At 39.8% G+C, this 18,244-nt stretch overlaps 2 protein-coding genes across 5 annotated transcripts; one reads left to right on the top strand and one right to left on the bottom strand.

The window, feature by feature from the left end:
- Nucleotides 1-7,683: 7,683 nt before the first annotated feature.
- On the top strand, nt 7,684-11,050 carry epd (ependymin). 2 transcript variants are annotated; one of them, XM_017459371.3, is made up of 6 exons: nt 7,684-7,831; nt 7,937-7,971; nt 8,532-8,663; nt 8,918-9,122; nt 9,347-9,431; nt 10,673-11,041. In XM_017459371.3, exons 1-6 carry the CDS (start codon nt 7,711-7,713, stop codon nt 10,794-10,796), a joined length of 702 nt encoding a protein of 233 aa, XP_017314860.2. In that variant the 5' UTR covers nt 7,684-7,710; the 3' UTR covers nt 10,797-11,041.
- A 4,274-nt stretch (nt 11,051-15,324) lies between these two features.
- Nucleotides 15,325-17,230, bottom strand: si:dkey-111e8.4 (uncharacterized protein LOC793802 homolog). Of its 3 annotated transcripts, XM_053677035.1 has the most exons (3): nt 16,868-17,230; nt 16,096-16,227; nt 15,325-15,993 (listed from the first exon to the last, which is right to left on the bottom strand). In XM_053677035.1, exons 2-3 carry the CDS (start codon nt 16,215-16,217, stop codon nt 15,573-15,575), a joined length of 543 nt encoding a protein of 180 aa, XP_053533010.1. In that variant the 5' UTR covers nt 16,218-16,227; nt 16,868-17,230; the 3' UTR covers nt 15,325-15,572. The 3 variants fall into 3 exon arrangements, 1 of the variants encoding a protein (XP_053533010.1); XR_008393695.1 differs by having other exon boundaries at nt 15,325-16,227; nt 16,858-17,230; XR_008393696.1 differs by lacking the exon at nt 16,096-16,227.
- Between the last annotated feature and the right edge of the window lie 1,014 nt (nt 17,231-18,244).

Genomic DNA, 18,244 nt, shown 5'->3' with positions numbered 1-18,244 from the left:
CAGGTGAACCAACAGTTTTAAAGAAGACCAAAAAGTTCAACTGGAACGGTGATATTAAATATTTACTTTTTTTTCTTTTCTTTCTTTTTTTTTTTTTTTCCCCCTGGAAATCCAAAGCAGAAAGATCTTATAACACCAAATAATAATACAATCTTGAAACAAAAAAGTAATAATAATAATAATAATAATTGAACATGGTATTAGCAGAACAAAATCGTCAGTTTGAAATATATTAGTAGTTTCACTTACGTGCGACTAGACTATAAATAAATTAAAAAGTCTGTATTATTGATCGTTAATAGTATTATATTTGCATCACACTTACCTTAATAACTATTCTATAAATCTCTAATATCTGGCGGTTTATCCTGATTTAATATTCATCTGCTAAAAAAAACTAAGTAGCTGCCAAACGTGTGGAAATTTACTTAATTAATAAAATTAATTTTAAAAAAAAGAATAGAGAAGGAATGAATAATGAAGCCTGTTAATCGTATTGTTGTGTGATGGAGTGGAGCTCAGCATCACACACACACTCACCTCTGAGAGCCGTGGATTGAGTGGAGTGTATCTTGTATAGACCGTGCTGATCGCTGTGTGTGTGTGAGTGTGTAAGAGAAGTGTGGATATATATACACAACAATCGTTTCACTTTGTAATATGGGGCTTTCCTTCCTTACAGTTAAAACTAACCCTAACCCATCACCATTATTACTATATTACTAACCACCATCATAACCAATCACCATTGTTATAATAATAATTATAATAATTATTATTATTACTATATTACTACTTTTTACACTATAATAATAATAATAATAATAATAATAATAACCACCATCATAACCAATCACCGTTATAATAATAATAATAATAATAATAATAATAATAATAATAATAATAATAATAATAATGGTGATTGATTATGATGGTGGTTATTATTATTATTATCTGAGGTTTGTTTAGTTTGTGTTACTTATCTAGGTAATGCATTTTTTTTTTCTGCAGAAAATGGTTGTAATGGTGTGTGTGTGTGTGTGTGTGTGCACACTACTCTCAGTCTGGGGTCACGTGACAGTCGGTGGAAGCCCTTATGTCATAGGGAAAGTGAAAAAACGGGAACTCCTGGTCATGCATGATACTGTAAACCCCCCCCCCCCCCCCCCCTTCATTTTGTCATTTCTCATTTCTTTTCATTCATCCCATTGCTGTTTATTTATTTTCTTGCATAAAGAAAAATTAAGGAATGCATGTGTAGATTATTGGTCCGTAGTTTGTCCTCTGCGCTCAGCTGATGAAGTATTTCCATCCGAAACAAAGCCACAGTTCTTCTGCACCGGAAACTGTATTTGATCCTGTAAAAATTCTATTTTATTTATTATTTTGAAATATATATATATAAAATATTGTTGAGTATTTCAGTACTCAACAATCAGTGTCCACAATGTTCCACAACATTAAATGCAACCTTAAATGATTCAAAAGTATGGTGTGTCACTCTTTAATCCCATAAACCCCGACACTTGGCGCTCCATCCCGCCGGCGGAATTGAAAACGACTTATCGGACATTTTCATTTTTAAAGAAATTCTGAATATATTACTCGAGGTAGGCTAGGTAAAAGAAGAAATACTTGAAATAACTGCTAATTCTTAAATAAATATATATATATAGATAGAGAGGGGGCAGTGGTGGCTTAGCAGTTCAGAGGGTCGGGGGTTCAAGCCCCAGCACTGCCAAGCTGCCACTGTTGGGCCCTTGAGCAAGGCCCTTAGCTCTCTCTGCTCCAGGGGGCGCTGTATCATGGCTGACCCAGCGCTCTGACCCCAACTTCCTGGGGTATGTGAAGAAAAGAATTTCACTGTGCTGTGACCCATAAAGACTCGTTATCACGATCATCATATTAAAGAATGTATCCGACATCACTACATGTATACATCAGGATTTAAACCCTAAACCACACCACCGCTGCAAGCTGTGTACTCTACTCTAGGTATGTACACGTTATGGGATTGTCCAGGTGTTCAAAGATGTGATTTCCGCTCTTGCTGAGATGCAGATTTCTGAGGATCCAGCTGTTTTCTTACTAAATCATGGCATAAATTTTATATAAATACCCGGAAAACCCCCTGGATGGCCGGAATATCAGCAGCAGAGAAAATACAGGTCCAGCACCTGATGAAGTTCTTCTTAATAGATAGTATCTAGAAAATTCACTAGACAGAATCACTCAGTCCTCCAAATCCAGTGAAGATGTCGAGAGAGCTCATTAGTGAGGAATAAAAGACAGTATCAGTAACAGCACAAGTGTTTTATTCCTCTTATACCACAGCAATCTGCTAACAATTACAGCTTTACATTCATTCAATTTCTTTTCACGGTAGACAAAAAATGGCAGTTTTGTCTGTTTGGGGTTCCTGTGTTCAGCATTGATTTGTTTTGTGATCTCACACACCACAGTAGTGGTTAATGGCTCATATGATAGTAGACACTTAAGACTTTAAGAATCATGACTTGGACCGTATTCAGAATGATGAATTAGTTCTGGAAAACAAAATCCATGCTTTTTGGACATGTATTCTTCTTGCTTTTCCCGTGCACCCATTCCATCATATTCGAACGATTTCAACGAACTTGAGGTAAACTTTTGGAGCGGGGTTTCTCTCTGCTCTGACGCTCCTGTTTCGGCTCAGTGCTTAATGACCTGAGACACATGCAACGAACAAGGTGGAAAGAAAAAAAAAATTCAAACTGTAAGCGTGAAGTGATCGATCCCGGGATCGGCGGCGAGACTCGGTGTGTTATCGAATACTGCTTTTCAGGTAAACCGTGTAACTGGAAGTGAAAGGCGCGGTGGAGGCGACATTTTAGCCGAGCCACCTGACAGGAAGTAGGAACTCGAGGTTAAACTAAAGTAGACTGAGCAGATTGTGCTGACGTTCCAATGAGTATAAAATCGTCTTCCGTGATATTTGGAGTATTTTTATTTAAATGAGTTATCATTTCGTTATTCATCTTGCGTGTAAGCATGTAAACGTACATGATGTTCCCAGAGGTAACTATTTAACACCCAGTAGTTTGCAGAAGAATTAAGGATTAAACGACGAGGTCAGGAGAGTATAACGGCCCGCTGCTGAAATGCAAACGCAGTGAAGCATGGTGCTGGTAGCGTCATGTCGAGGGTTATCTTGCTTTCTTGATTGCTTTTTGATACTCGTTCACTGATTATTTTTATTATTATTTATTTTTAAAAAAAGTAACAGTCATACATTTACAGTAAAACAAATTCAAATGAACCTTGCAAAAAAAAAAAGTATGTCATTTGTTATCATTTTTTTCTTTGATGAATCGAAGCGAAGGCGAGTATCTGAATGATGCATCTGGTATTCTTAATTGTTTGCGTCTTGCATTAAGAAACGCTTACGTGAATCAAACACAGATTCTCCCTGGATTTCCGTCATGCTCAGCAGAAGCATCAGGTCTCCCAGCATTTCTTTCAGTCTCACTTTTTCTGGGACTCCCTGACGCCGAAAGCTGTTTTGCTTTTTGTTTTGTTATCCTTCATAATGTAGAAACGGTGTCATATAAAAATCAGCACCAAGCAATGCGATTCTGCTTTCTTCACGCCGCGGTCGCTCTGCGTTGAACTCAGAGACGTGAATGTTCTGCTCATATTACTAATATTCTAATATTAACGTTACTAAAGGTCATCTTTTGCAAATGCACTGTATCGAGGACCGATGTTTGCAAACAGAACTGAAATCGACTGGACATGCATTTCCAGTTCCTGTTTCGTTCCAATTGGGTTTTTGAGTTGAGCAACACTTCGCATTTCTTTATTACTGCCCACACTCATCGCCCCCGCTCTCCCTTTTCATGAAACAGGAGTTTTACCAAAACCTTGACATCATCCTCACTATCATCCTCATCATCGTCAAGACTTTCCACAATCCCACTTCAAAGAAAACACACCGTTCGTGTAAATCGGCCGCCCGAGCGCATCGCTCTGTTGTTCACGCGGAGCATCTGCAGTGAAAGAGAGAGGCGCGGTGTAAAGCGTAAACCGACGGGATAAAACCGTAAATAAATCAACATCCGATTAATATACTTTAACCGCTCGATGTCATGCTGTTTAGAGGAAAATACATAATAAAGGGGTGGGTGTGATGAAGGAGCGTCATGGCTGAATGTGAAAAAGTGATTTCACAAACTACAGTGGTGCTTGAAAGTTTGTGAACCCTTTAGAATTGTCTATATTTCTGCATAAATATGTCCTGTATCTGGTGTGACCCCTTACTGCAATATATATATATATTAACTGCAACTATATCGTGTGTTTGGGATCATGATGATGTAGGAACATCACGCTCTTTAGAGATGGTCCCGTAGCCTTTATGTTGACCGTGCTCGGCTTTGTCCTTGTTTCGATCCTCCTCAGACAACTCTCTGCTTATCTTTTTGCGTATACTTGGACGTATGAATGATAAATTTTCATTGTAATGTTATTCAGGGGAAACGGCGCATTATGTGAGAAACGCAAGGGCGCTCCCAGTCATTAATTAATGCACACCGGCCAGCCAATCACAACGCTAGCATTTCTTCTGTAGCCATTTCTGATCTGCAGGTTTGCATCATGGCTTTGGGTGGGGGGAAATAAAGGAAAAAGTCTATATTACAGAAAAGGCCATGACCTTCTCTGAGTTTCTGCACACACACATTTACTAGGACATCACGTATATAAAGTGGGTCTGTAGATGCACGTAAAGTCGTGAAGGTTCTTAGAGACGCAGCAAAGCACGTGAATATTCTCTGTGTTCCTTCCTGCATTAAGAGTGATACTGTAAAGTTGTCATTTATGCAAAATTACAGAAGCATGAGTCAATTCTCACAGCGGTGGGGATATTCTCGTCTTCAAGAATGCAAATAACTGCCCGTATCCTAATCCTCTTCCTGGCATTCCTCTGATCCACTCACAGAGAGGAGGCGGGTCCAGCACGAAGCGACGTACGGGGCGTCACTTCCTGGTGAACAGCGGTGATACACCCACACACACACATACACACACACATACACACCCACACACACACCCACACACACACCCACACACACACACAGCAATACCGTACATTCAGTATACTAATGGGTAAATGGTTAAACATTTGCAATACTGCAATGGATAAGATTTATGCAAATTTTCACCATTCGCTTTGGCATTGCATGTTTAATATATTTCATTCAGTCACACACACACACACACACACACACACACACACAGTTTCTTCCACTCAGCCCAGAAGCACTGGCTTCCCCAAGTCCACTTTCTCTTCCCTTCTTCTATCATTTCCATGAAACCTGCTTTACAATGTCTCCTCCCTCTCTCACCGTCTCTCTCTCTCTCTTTCTGTGTCACTGATTCATACGTACTCTACTACTCGATGCACCGTTCCCATTTTCGTCCATTTTCTTGCAATGTCAGCAGTTCTCTGGCCTTCCCCTCCTTTCTTTCTCAATTTTCTGCTTTTCTTTTAAGACTGCTAGATTCGATGAACCGGTCATAAACACGCTGTACTTCACATGTGTGGAATATAGGAAGACGATCATGATTGTGGCTTGCATGCTAGTTAGCTAATCGGCTACCTGACTGACCAACCAAATGATCCGAGACCAATGAAACCAGGAGTTCCTGGACGTTATAAACCCCAAGCCTTGGACACATTACATTTGTACAATTCTGCTTTTATAATTTCAAACTTTTTTTTTTTTTTAATAAGTTCATCATATGTTTTGGCTTTAATTAGAAAAGACGGAGATTTAAAAAAATTTTTTTTTTTTAATTAAAAGCTAGATCATACATTTCCCGTGGCCTTGTGTGTGCGGAGTTTGCATGTTCTCCCCATGCTGCGGGGGTTTCCTCCGGGTACTCCGGTTTCCTCCCCCAGTCCAAAGACATGCATGGTAGGCTGATTGGCGTGTCTAAAGTGTCCGTAGTGTATGAATGGGTGTGTGATTGTGCCCTGTGATGGACTGGCACACTGTCCAGGGTGTACCCCGCCTTGTGCCCGATGCTCCCTGGAATAGACTCCAGGTTCCCGTGACCCTGAAAAGGAGTAAGTGGTTGAAGATGGATGGATGGCTGGATGGATCATACATTTGTGTGCAATTTGTGTCTGAAGACTGTGTTACAGAAGATTAACCAGGAGAGGGCGCAATATCTAGAAAAGGCTGTTATACTGGTCATCCTATCTGGGTATAGAGCTGGATCGGACCTGGAAAACTCCGAAGCTCTGCAGATGTGCAGGATTTGAGTTTGAGAAGCCCGCCATAGACCAAAAACCCTGCCTGCTCCTGCGGTTATTACCTGCTTCTGATATGTGGGTTTCAGGGATTCAGCGTTTCTTAGAACAAAACCAACAGACACTTTTCGTGGTGTGAGGTAATTACCAGCTGAGGAAGTTGGGTATTAATCAGGCTGCCGTGACTCATTTGTACTGGATGAAAGTGGTCAGAGTTTCGTTCTTTCACCGTTACACCGCAGAATGAACCGATCTGATGTGGACATCGTAGAGTTGAGAAATCCCGAGTACTATTCTCCATAGATTCTTTTTTTTCTTTCATCGAACTGGTTTATTGAGTCATCATGCCTCTTCTACCGAGAACAAACTCTGCGAATCCACGCCGCATATCTACAGCGAGCGCGTCCACGTCGTTCCCACTCTGTCCCCAGATGCTCTCAAGTTCTCTGTTGGTGAAGATGTTGGATCACACGCTGCGAAACCGAACAAACATGCCCCCCCGTCACCTGCGTCCAGAGTTTAAGCCAAGTGAGGTCTTTAAAGACACGACAGCTTGAATAACACGACACGGCGATACTCAACGAGAACTTTAGAAATACAGGTTCCTTGATGAATGTCTGGATAGTTAAGAGCTCTTTGCCTTCGATTCGGTGTCACCTATCACAGGAAAACCTTCCGTTCTTCGGTTCTCCATCAAACCTTTTAAGAACCCTCCAGATAGCACAACCAGATCAACCTTGAAATCTGGTAAATGAAAGTTCACCGAAAGTTTGATTAAAGATTCAAAACAACAAATACACTTCTGTATTCTAAGAGTGCCATGTTTATTTGATAATAAAAGTAGCGTAATTCATTTGATACGTCATGAATCGGTCATCCATTTGAGTGGAGTTTCCCAGCGAAATACGTGTCGTTTCTTTGCTTGTGACAAATGGAGTTAGTCACGAGGTAGATGTCTCTGTCGTATCTATCATCCATCTTTTAATCATCGTTCAGCAGGAAGCGATGACGTTCCAGACTGAGAAGAACATTCAGTCCACGGAAGGGTTAAAAAGGAAACGTCTTGGGAAATGTGCTGAACGTTTCAAACCCTCTCCAATAATAAATAAGCGAGGTTTTATTTTTACACCTGCGTGACTGTGGGTTTCTTCAGATGGTTTTTTGCGGTAAACATCACCTTACGTGAACTAATGTCCCACTGGTGCAGTGTCACCGGCTCCCCCGTGGCTGAGCGAGAACCTCCAGCGTGCTGCTGGGAGGCCAGATGAGTTTGTTTTAATAACGCCTGTTTGTCTCCATGGCCGTGTTAGTCCGAAGGTTCTCCTGCGTGCACAACCAGCAGGTGATTGTGTAACGTCTATCGACGAGGCAGTGAGGGTGGGGGGGGAGTTCTGTGGGATAAATAGCACCACTGGATGCATCTGGACTTGAGGAAAATCAGACGAATAGCAAAGATGCGCACCATCGAGCTGTTCTGCGTGGCTTTCTTGTGCCTCAGCCCGATGGCCTGGGTCTCCTCCAGCCGCGAGCCATGCCGTAAGTTCTGCTCCCTCGTCGTTTGTTTATTTTACATTCATTCAGTCATTGATCCGTCAACGCCATAACGTCACTGATGTTCATGTTTTCTGATTTCTTTCCCAGGATCACCAGCGAAGACCAAAGGCTTGCTCAGTGTGGTACGTACACGCTTTCAACACAACTCACTTTTCAATCACTTCAATTCGTGGCTCTCTGAATGAATTCCAGGGATTTCGCGGACATTTTAAAACATTAAATACAACTCTAAACCGTTTAAACGTAGAATGTGTCATTCTTTAATAAATACTTCCAGGCAGATGCGACGAATAAAACACTTCAGGACGCTCTGTTGTATTATTTATTCATTTTTTTTCTTCTTAATTAAGTTATGGTTAGAATCGTCTGGTCGTCTGAACCGAAAGCTTTTCATCTAAAGCTGAAGGAATGCCAGCTTGAACTTGCAGGAAAAGTTCTTCTCTCGAGTGTTTACGTTTAGCTGCTTTGAATTCTGTAGGTGTGGGAAAAAAAGGGAAATCGATAATAATTTTTTTTAAAAAGCTGTAATGACTCACATGCATGCATATCCTCATAAATGTTTTATATCTATATCTATATATATATATATATATATATATATATATATATATATATATATATATATATATATATATATATATATATATATATATATATATATATAAAATATACACACACACAGACTTCTGCCAAGGACGATACGACGGTTTGGGGGGATTTCAAGTACGATGCCGCTAAGAAGTACCTTCGCTTTGTGGAGGACAGCAAATCGAACAGAACCTCGCACCTGGATGTACTCGTACACTTCGAGCAGGTAATGCTGCACTTTCACACACGACATCACTATGTCTTTATTTCCACCTCAGCATGTCCACGTCCATTACACACCCTGCCGAGCCGACTGTATATGCTATTATTTGTTGCATTTCCATTATTTTTTGCCCATTTCATTTGTCTTTCTTTCTTCTTCACTATACGTTAGTGTACATTTATAAACAGTGCTACTTAAATAAAGTTATTATTATAGCCTTCTAGATTTAACTCCACGGGCCTTTATCTCGAACGCAGGATGTGATATACGAGTTTGACAGCAAGAACGACAGCTGTAAGAAGCAGTCCCTGCCGTCTCACAGTCACCCGTTGGAGGTGCCGGCCGACGCCACACACCAGGACGAGCTGTACCTGGGGAGCCTCGATAAGTCTGAGCAGGGCCTCAGGGTGCGCATATGGTCCGGCAACATATCTGACCACCTCGACACGCATCACTCACAGGGTCAGTATACACAGGGTCCGAGGGACCGTTTCCGTCGTGGCCTGGTAGAGTTGTTCATACAATTACAGTAATGTCATGTCTATGTTTCCAATTCCATTTGAGCCGGAGTTCACATTCGGGACTCACTAGCTGTTTCACGGATAATACCAATAATAATAATAATAATAATAATAATAATAATAATAAGATGATGGTGATGATGATGAAATGGCTTTGATCAGCAGCCCACTACTCGATTATTACCACTTCCTGCGGGTGCGTCCCTGTTTCCTGCATCTACCACAGCGAGAAGTATGACCTCATCTTCAAGTGAGTCAGCTTTGCTTTCTGCATGCATTGCGTCCAATCAATATGACAAATGGGTATCAAAACGTGCTTCCAGATATACAGTGCTGCTGTGTGTGCGGTTTTAAAAAGCCAGTGTGAAGCTTAACACGCTTAACATTCGCTTCAGATAACTTTACGCACATGTAAAAATCTCCCCAATACTGGTTTTCCATTTACAGTACTGGATCTTTATTTATTTAAATAAATAAATGCACTGGTTATTTATCAGAGGTCTGGAAAATTAGGGCTACTTATGTGGCTGATCTCTGGGTACCGTCCCTTACACTCAGGGGAATTTGAGCGAGTGGTGCAGTTTTTTTTTTTTCTTTTTACCATTCCTAGGATTTGTCTTTTCTACATTAACTCTGATGATGTCATTCCTGGGATTTTCTGATGGCCCACAGCCCCAGTGGCTCTCTTGTAATCTTTTAAAAGTCCCTTTAAGATGTATTTCTCCATCCCCCTGTATTCTGTCTTATTAAACATACTCGTTCGAGTACGTTTCCATGGTAACGGCACCTTCACAGGGACGTGTACTCTATGTGTAATTGTCGAAATAGCGAGGTTTTCAGTAATGAATGAGTGTTTTTAGACATTGCATTAATTAAGTAGCCATAAACAGTAAAACTTTTGGCATCGTTTGCAATCGCTGGCAGATTGCTGTGGCGTAAGAAGAATAAAAGACAGGAGGACGTGCTGTTATGGGAGAATAATCAGCTGTGCTTTGTGTCCAGCTGCATCGCACCACCCCATCATTGATTATTTTCCTATAACAGCATGCCTATGAGTGTTTTACGCCTTATATAACAGCGTGCCTGCTTTGCGATTTTGTTCTCGTTCTCTTTTGTCTTGGTCTCGATGTGTAAAGATCTTGTTGTAGAGTACAACACCGGCGTGTCTCATGTCCTATTGTTATAATGTGAACCTAAAAATCTCTAATGCAATCTATGTTCTATCTAAATATTTATATGCGTTCGTGAAATACAACAATAGGTATAAATAAAGCTATAGGTGAAATATAGTGATAGGTATAAATATAGTTATAGATATAAATATATAAGTATAGTTATAGGTATAATACCACTATAGGAATAAATATATAAATATAGGTATAAGTGAAATATAGCTGTAGAAATGCCTGTGTGGGGCATTACTGTAAGAGTCAAGGCTGATTATCCAATTTTAAACCTTATTAAAATGATTCTCTGTTTGTTCCTCCTCAGATTCTTCAACGTAGAGATTGACTTTGACGAGATACAAGCGTTTAAACTTCCTGATTACTGTGACGGTGTGGCTTTAGAGGAGGCGTCTGATGACCACAGCTTCTTTGACCTGTTCCACGACTGAATCGTTAAAAAGCATACGAATCAATCGAACACACGGGATCACGGCATAACATGAATTAAAAAAAAAAAAAACAAAACAAAAAAAAAAAACCTTCAAAAAACCGTATCCACTTTTTCTCTTTCTTCTGCGCAAATCTGACACTCTCTCGTATGATCGCCATCTCTGTTCTGAGTAACAGTACTGTTTTGTCCTTTTTGTGACTGTCCCTTTGTTTCTCATGAAGTCAATAAATGCTGAGTAATTCATACCGAAAAGAAACCTGATGACTCTTTTAAATCATCATCAAATGGGTCCTTAAAGAAATGAACAATTTCACACTTAGATTCATACTTATTTCAAATGTACGGCACATGAAGTGTCGGACTGAAGCCAGTAAGCTAGCAGACAATGTCTTGCATAAGTATTCCTCCACCTTGCCTCTTTAACTTGTCCACATTTTGTAGGGTTCCAAACTGGAACACATAATTCAGTTAAACACATTATTTTAAAATGAAAATTTCTCTAAGGGGTACTAGAGGAGGTCATTCAGCCAACATCAGTGACTGGGTAAAGAGGGGATTAGTCAAAGAAGCAACCAATAGCAGCTGAGTGAAACGCTCAAAAGGATGCTACCGCCATCGTGCTTCACTCTGAGGATCGTATTCTTGGAAATCATCCGTCAGCCAAATAAAGTGACCAGCGGTGGTCCTGTAGTGGCTGAAATGGTAAAAATAAAGGTGTACAGAGATTAAAAAAAAAACTGGGTCAGTCCAAAATACAAGAAACCTTAAAACTGAAACAAAAAGGTAGAGAGTCTCAGTACCTCACAATGTGTCTTAGGCTGGTGTATTTGACATGGCGACGATGAATTCGTCCAAATGTGACGTTTCTCTGGACAAACAAGTCCGATGCATGGACACAACTTGCAGGACTTAAAGGATCTGCTGCTAATGTCTTGGTGCCAGAAACCACAGCACATCTTCAGAGGTCTTGTGGAGTCCATGCCTCGACGGGTCAGAGCTGTTATTAGTTATTAGGAACACCTGTACGTTCATGCAGTTGTCTAATCAGCCAATCATGTGGCAGCATCACAGTCCAAAAAAAACAACAACATGCAGATACAGGTGAAGAGCATCAGTTAATGTTCAAACATCAGAGTAAAGAAAAAGTCTGAGCTCTGTGACGTGATCGGAGCGTGTTGGTACCAATAATACTGGAACCATGTAAAATCAGTCTTTCAGTCAATCATTCACTCTTTCTTTCTTACTCAGAGGTGCTAATATTTTTGGAACCATGTAAAAATCAGTCACTTTCTTTTGATATAGTAAGCATTTATGGACCTGTTATAGTTCCACTGTACCCCGGAATGTTCATGCCCCAGTGCTCCACTTGCTCCATGCTCGTGTCTGATGCCAAGGGCGCAACCATGGTAGGGACATTAGGGGGGTCCATATTCTACATGTTGGTTATACATATTGAGTACACTTCATTAACCACTTCCGCCCCGACACTTGCGTTCATTCCACCAGCGGAATGGAAAACGACTTATCGGACATTTTCAATTAGTATAAACCAATGAATTATTTTATCGCCGCAGTTCTGGTACATGATTAGTCAGGACACTGGTGGCTTTCTGTGTGCGCATTTTCATGACTGTGTGCTTAACTGCTGGTGAGCAGGGGGATGGGAAAGGGGCGGAGTTTGAGCCCCCTGCTGGGCAAACAATTCGCACCTCTCCACGAAAACATTGAGCATGACTAAAGCTTTTTGATAGTAAAACACCATATACAACTGCCACAATAAAATTATAACATTTAAACCAAAGATCGGACTTGTATAAACGTTTACTACCTTACATTACCTACATAGACGAAAATCCAGTTCGCTCGAGGTTTTATAAATCATGCACATTTCCATCGGTATAAAGTCCATCAGCTTTATTGAAGAAAACAAACGCAAAGTTCCATATTTAGTCACAAATGTCCTCTTCAAAATGTATTAAGTGTTTTGGTATCTCACACCTCTGGAATTTAGTAATTAGCCATAAACTGAACTGAGACACATTTTTAAAAATGCTAATCTGCTTTGGCTAAGCTGAGCAACCCGCCTCCTAAATTATAATCAGGCAGTCTAACTTGATTGACCACTCAGAGGCTGAGTGCTGTAATCAGCACAACCAAACATTTTACGTGTGTATCTTGAGTTGTGTGTCAGCGGGTACAGGCCAATCAGCACAGCGCTACAGGGCCGTGCAGAGAAACTACCAGTAAATGGCTTCTCCTCTCTAGCGGTCTTCCTGTAAAACTTTATACAGCAGGTTTTTGCATGTTTGTCAGTTTTTTCTGACTGCTAGTTTTCTACTGGTTTTCGCTCAGCGTGTGATTTATCGGTGTCTTATAGTGGCGGTGCACTCCCGAAAAAGCCTGAATGTGTCGCAGCTTCTGGAGCAGTTATTACAGAGTGGCTTTTTTTTTCTTTTTTTTTTGGAGGAAGACTATGTGGATTGAGTTGAGGGGCTCCATCTACACCCCCAGAGAAGTCAGAGGAGAGGGGTCACTCATGTAGAACAAGAACCCAATTAAACAAATAAGACAAAAATATTGTACTATATTATATATACATTTATTTATTGAGGAAAGTGATCTAATATTACATGTCTGTGAGTGGCAAAAGTATGTGAACCTATGCTTTCAGTATCTGGTCTGATCCCCTTGTACAGCAATACCTACAACTACTTCCGGTAACTGTTGATCAGTCCTGCACATCGGCTTGGAGGAATTTTATCCCGTTCCTCAGTACAGAACAGCTTCCACTCTGGGATGTTGGTGGGTTTCCTCCCATGAACTGCTTGCTTCAGGTTCTTCCACAACATTTCTGTTGGATTAAGGTCAGGACTTTGACTTGGACATTCCAAAACATAAATTTTATTATTCTTTAACCGTTCTGTGGTAGAACGACTCGTGTGTTTAGGCTCGTTGTCTTGCTGGATGACCCACTTTCTCTTCAGACTCAGTGCACAAACAGATATCCTGACATTTTCCTGTAGAATTTGCTAGTATAAATCAGAATTTATTGTTCCATCAATTATGGCAAGCCGTTTTGGCCCATATGCAGCAAAACAGGCGCAAACCTTTATAACACCACCACCACCATGTTTCACAGCTGGGATAAGGTTCTTATGCTGGAATGCAGTGTTTTCCTTTCCCCAAACAAACAAAAATTTCTGTTTTGGTCTCATCAGTCCACAAAACATTTTTCCAACAGCCTTCTGGCTTGTCCACGTGATCTCTAGCAAATGCAGCAATGTTCCTTATTGAAAGCAGTAACTTTCTCCTTGCAATCCTGCCATGCACACCACTGTTGTTCAGTGTTCTCCTGATGGTGGACTCATGAAGGGGCGGAGCTTGCAGATGAGAGAGTTCAGGGCTTTCTCTCAGGTGTCTCAGCAAAACCAACAGGTGTGGCAGTGAAATATAGGAGAACTGTAGAGATGTTTGCTTGTTGCCTATGTTTAAATGCTCACTGTTATGAGGTCAATACCGAATATGAGCCGCTGTGAAATGCGGACACACTTCAGCCAAAAGCAGCAGATATGTTTATATGTGGAACAAAAAATGTAAGACAGGTAAAAGTACATGTTCATCATCAACCTGTTAAACTAATCCACCACAATACACTGTGGAATTTTGCTTTAAAAAGAAGTATTTCTAAAGTTTTTCTAAAGTGCACAAACTACTTTGTAATAAATAATTATAGCAAATATTTTTGCGGGAATGACAGAAAACATTTTTTTAAAAGGAAGAAAACTCTGAGAAAGATACAGGTGCATCAAGGAGGCATCAGACAACTTAATGACTGAACAACTGAACTGGAGAGAAAGATAAAAGAAGAGAAGGACAGAGAAAAGAGAACTTGAGAGTGAGCTGAAACTAGAGGTTCAGTGAAGGACAGAGATGGAAGAAAATGTGAAGGAACTAAAACAAATAGGGAGAGAGATGGATGAACAGTTCAGCTTCTGAAGGACAGAGAGCTAGAGACTCTTAAACAGAAACTTTCAGAGCTCACAGAGACTCTGTCTGAGGAAGTTTATGAGAAACCTGTGAAAAGTAGTTCAGAGAGAGCAGCTCCAACAGAAGAGGCACCAAAGGGAAGGTCTCAGATTTTAAAATGTTTGTTTCACAAGATAACAGACATTATAAAGCCACAGAGACTCACCCATTCAAAAATGACCAAGAGGCAGAAATAAACTCCCTGAGCGGAGATTAGTCTGGTATTCTACCGAGGTGGAAGGATGGCTGAGAAAGCCCATGTCGACTTTCCTGTGTTGGAAAACTTAGTACAAAATGTTGACACTGAAGACTCCTTCCGTTATTGTTAAATGAAGCTCTCCGTAAATAAAACTTCATCAATTTTTGGTTAAATAATAGCATAGCATGTTTTTTTTAACGAGTTCTTTATTACAGAAATGATAATGTGTTAAAATGTCAGAACTGCTGTTATAAAAAATGAACCAGCACCATCTGACCAAGTATATTCAATTATGCTTTAATGGTAAAATTGTAGACTAGTTAGCAACAGATGCTTTTAGTGAATTAACATTGCTTTGTTCATATGAATTTGGAAACCAAGCACACGTACGAGCAGACTACTATTTAAGAAGTGGTTAGTAAACAGGAATACACCTGACTCGCTGAAAAACAACACGTAGCAGAACAGCATGACCTACACAGCATATATAAAGCAAAGAAAGACATTTATGTTCATTATTAACTCAGTAAACTTGTCTTGTATGTAGTCTTATGATAAAGCAGGGTAGAACTGCAGTGTTTCACTATCACTAGAATCGTTTTCTTCATTATCAGTAATCCTGATTGGCTCAACTGTAGCGGTCACCAAGTGTTCAGTAGGATTTGTAGGTTGCAAGTCCAGTGATGTGACCTGCTCTCCAATAGGGAGTGCGGCGTCTGTTGTTGTGTGACAGGGAGATAAAGCGTACATCTCCAGTTGATATTGAGAAGTAGAGGCAACCTCAGCAGTTACAGCAGAGACACCAAGGCCAGTCGAGCCTGCAGGACCTGCAGTGGAGCGGATTTGGCTCGTTAACATCTGAACAAGCTCTGAGGCATGTTTCTGCTCTGTGATGATCCTCAGGGTGAATCTGGGTTTATGGTTTCTACCTGAACCTGCAAAAGGCACGATCTCGATTTCTGCCAATTTCCTGACAGAGAGAACAAGAGAGGAAATCAAGTGGCAATCAAGTGCATGTGGGCATGTTTGTTCATGTGTATGTGTAAGTGTGTGTAGGTGTGTGCGTCAGTACTGTCTTGTTTTGTGTGTGTGACGGCGCCTCATAAGACAGCAGACCGCAAAGATGGAAATAACTGTGAGTGACAGGACCACCATAAATACGATGAAAATGTCAGATTTCAGCCACTCAGACATGGAGCTCACCCTAGTGTCAATCACACACACACACACACACACACACACACACACACACCAGACTTTACCTGTTCCATTCATAACGACAATGATGTATAGTAACAAGGCAGAAATACTGTATTTAAGTGTTTTGTTCTGATATTTTCTAAATAACTGAAGTATAAATGCATTTGTCAAATTTAGCCTTACTTAATCACCTTTGTAAAAGTAAACAGCTCTTTAAAAAGATGCTGATAAACGTCTACATACACCTTCAATACTTTCTGCAATACACACTCTTAAGTAAAAAAAATAAACCTGACCGGTACTTCTAGGCGGTCTGACCACTAAAACGACTCTGCGAGTCGACTCCCAACGTATATCACAAGAAAGCGATTCAAAGAGCCGACCAAGAGAACCGACTCTTTCGCGAACGATGCCGCTGTTCCCTTAAACTAAAGGGAGCTTGCGTGAGCTTCACGCGCGTCACCGGCATCTGAGGCTTGTGTACATTTACATTTATTCGTTTAGCAGACGCTTTTATCTAATTACAAATGAGAACATACAAGCAAAATATGTAATAAATATAATAGGAACGTAACATCGTGCCTATTTACAGGCCTGCCGGATTAAGCGCGCGTCACGTGATATAAAACGGCACCTGTGATCACCTGCTCTGTCTTCCGGACCGGTCCGTTCTCTCCCAGCATTATAAAATCCTTTCAAAAGTCTTCCAAAGTGTTACAGGATAGTAAGTGAGATACTTTTGTTGTAAGTCATTGTGGTATACTTCATTTAACTGAGATGTTTTCAGCAGCAACTTTAAGTTTAACACTTCCATATACTTCAAATGTGAAATTCGCTGGAATATACAGTGTAATTCAAAGTAAAAGAAGCCTGGGTCACTGGAATAAAGTCGGTGTGACGTTGGAGGTTCGATATTCGGAGATATGCAGAAATTAAGGGACCGTCTCTAAAGTTACATACCACATTGTTATACACGTTTCTAACTTCAATAGCATTTGAAGGGAATGACTTACAGTCATATAACCAACTGTACAGTGTTCATCTGTCGGGTATGACACACACCTTTTAGATTTCTGATATTTATTAAAATAAACTATATAAATATTGTCATGTATTTTTTTACTGCATGGGCCCATACAAAAAAATATACCATTATTTAAAGCTCAATAGCATTTATTATTATTATTATTATTATTATTATTATTATTATTATTATTATTATTATTATAATCATCATCATTATTATTACTATTATTATTATTATTATTATTAATAATAATAATAATAATCATATCATCATCATCATCATTATATTATTTTCATCGTTATTATTATTATGATTATCATAATTATTATTATTATTGTTGTTGTTGTTGTTGTTGTTGTTGTTGTTGTAAATGAGTACAAGACAGAATAATCTTGTCGCCGCACTGCTCGGCCACGCCCACACCATGCACTGACTGCATTGAGCGCGTGTGACGAATCACGTGCGATAACATTCTCCATTTTAATACATCTAATACATGAATTTTAATAACAAAGACAACACAAAGGCAGAATGTAGAATTTATACAGTGAAAATATCCCATGGAGCAGGGTCTACTGACATCCTTCACAGCCTTATTAGAACTCCACATCCAACACTCCACAGAAGCCCTGAGCAGCCCTGCGTTATTCATTTCTTTCTGTTGTTTTCTCCTGATCTCGACTTAACAAAATTAGTTTTATCGTAAAAACACAATTCTATTGTTTATATACAGCAACTGGTCACTGATTTATATCACACTTTTGCTTCAGTAATCACTCTGTGAGTCTGTGTGGTAAAACATTTTATAAACTCTTTATTTTTTCACACCACCTTAAAGCATCTTATCACAAATCTTTAAATAATAAGTAATACAGTAATCATTCGTGACATTAATGAGGATTTCTAATAACTCAAATCACAAAAATACAATAGAATGAAAAATAAAACAATAACATTAATACAGTAAAATACATGATTTAAAATAAATAAATAA

The sequence above is a fragment of the Ictalurus punctatus genome, chromosome 28, assembly GCF_001660625.3.
Source record: "Ictalurus punctatus breed USDA103 chromosome 28, Coco_2.0, whole genome shotgun sequence".
Taxonomy (NCBI): domain Eukaryota; kingdom Metazoa; phylum Chordata; class Actinopteri; order Siluriformes; family Ictaluridae; genus Ictalurus; species Ictalurus punctatus.
Note: the sequence above shows the minus strand (reverse complement) of the source record. Positions and strands in the feature narration are given on the sequence as shown.

What these genes read in the sequence shown, in the direction of transcription:
- epd (XM_017459371.3), top strand. Translation starts at nt 7,711, where the DNA reads ATGCATCTGGACTTGAGGAAAATCAGACGAATAGCAAAGATGCGCACC. An exon ending in CCAAAGGCTTGCTCAGTGTG is followed by an intron (nt 7,972 to 8,531) that starts GTACGTACACGC and finishes ACACACACACAG; the next exon opens with ACTTCTGCCAAGGACGATAC. An exon ending in TACTCGTACACTTCGAGCAG is followed by an intron (nt 8,664 to 8,917) that starts GTAATGCTGCAC and finishes TCTCGAACGCAG; the next exon opens with GATGTGATATACGAGTTTGA.
- si:dkey-111e8.4 (XM_053677035.1), bottom strand. Translation starts at nt 16,217, where the DNA reads ATGTCTGAGTGGCTGAAATCTGACATTTTCATCGTATTTATGGTGGTC. An exon ending in CACACACACAAAACAAGACA is followed by an intron (nt 15,994 to 16,095) that starts GTACTGACGCAC and finishes TCTCTCTGTCAG; the next exon opens with GAAATTGGCAGAAATCGAGA.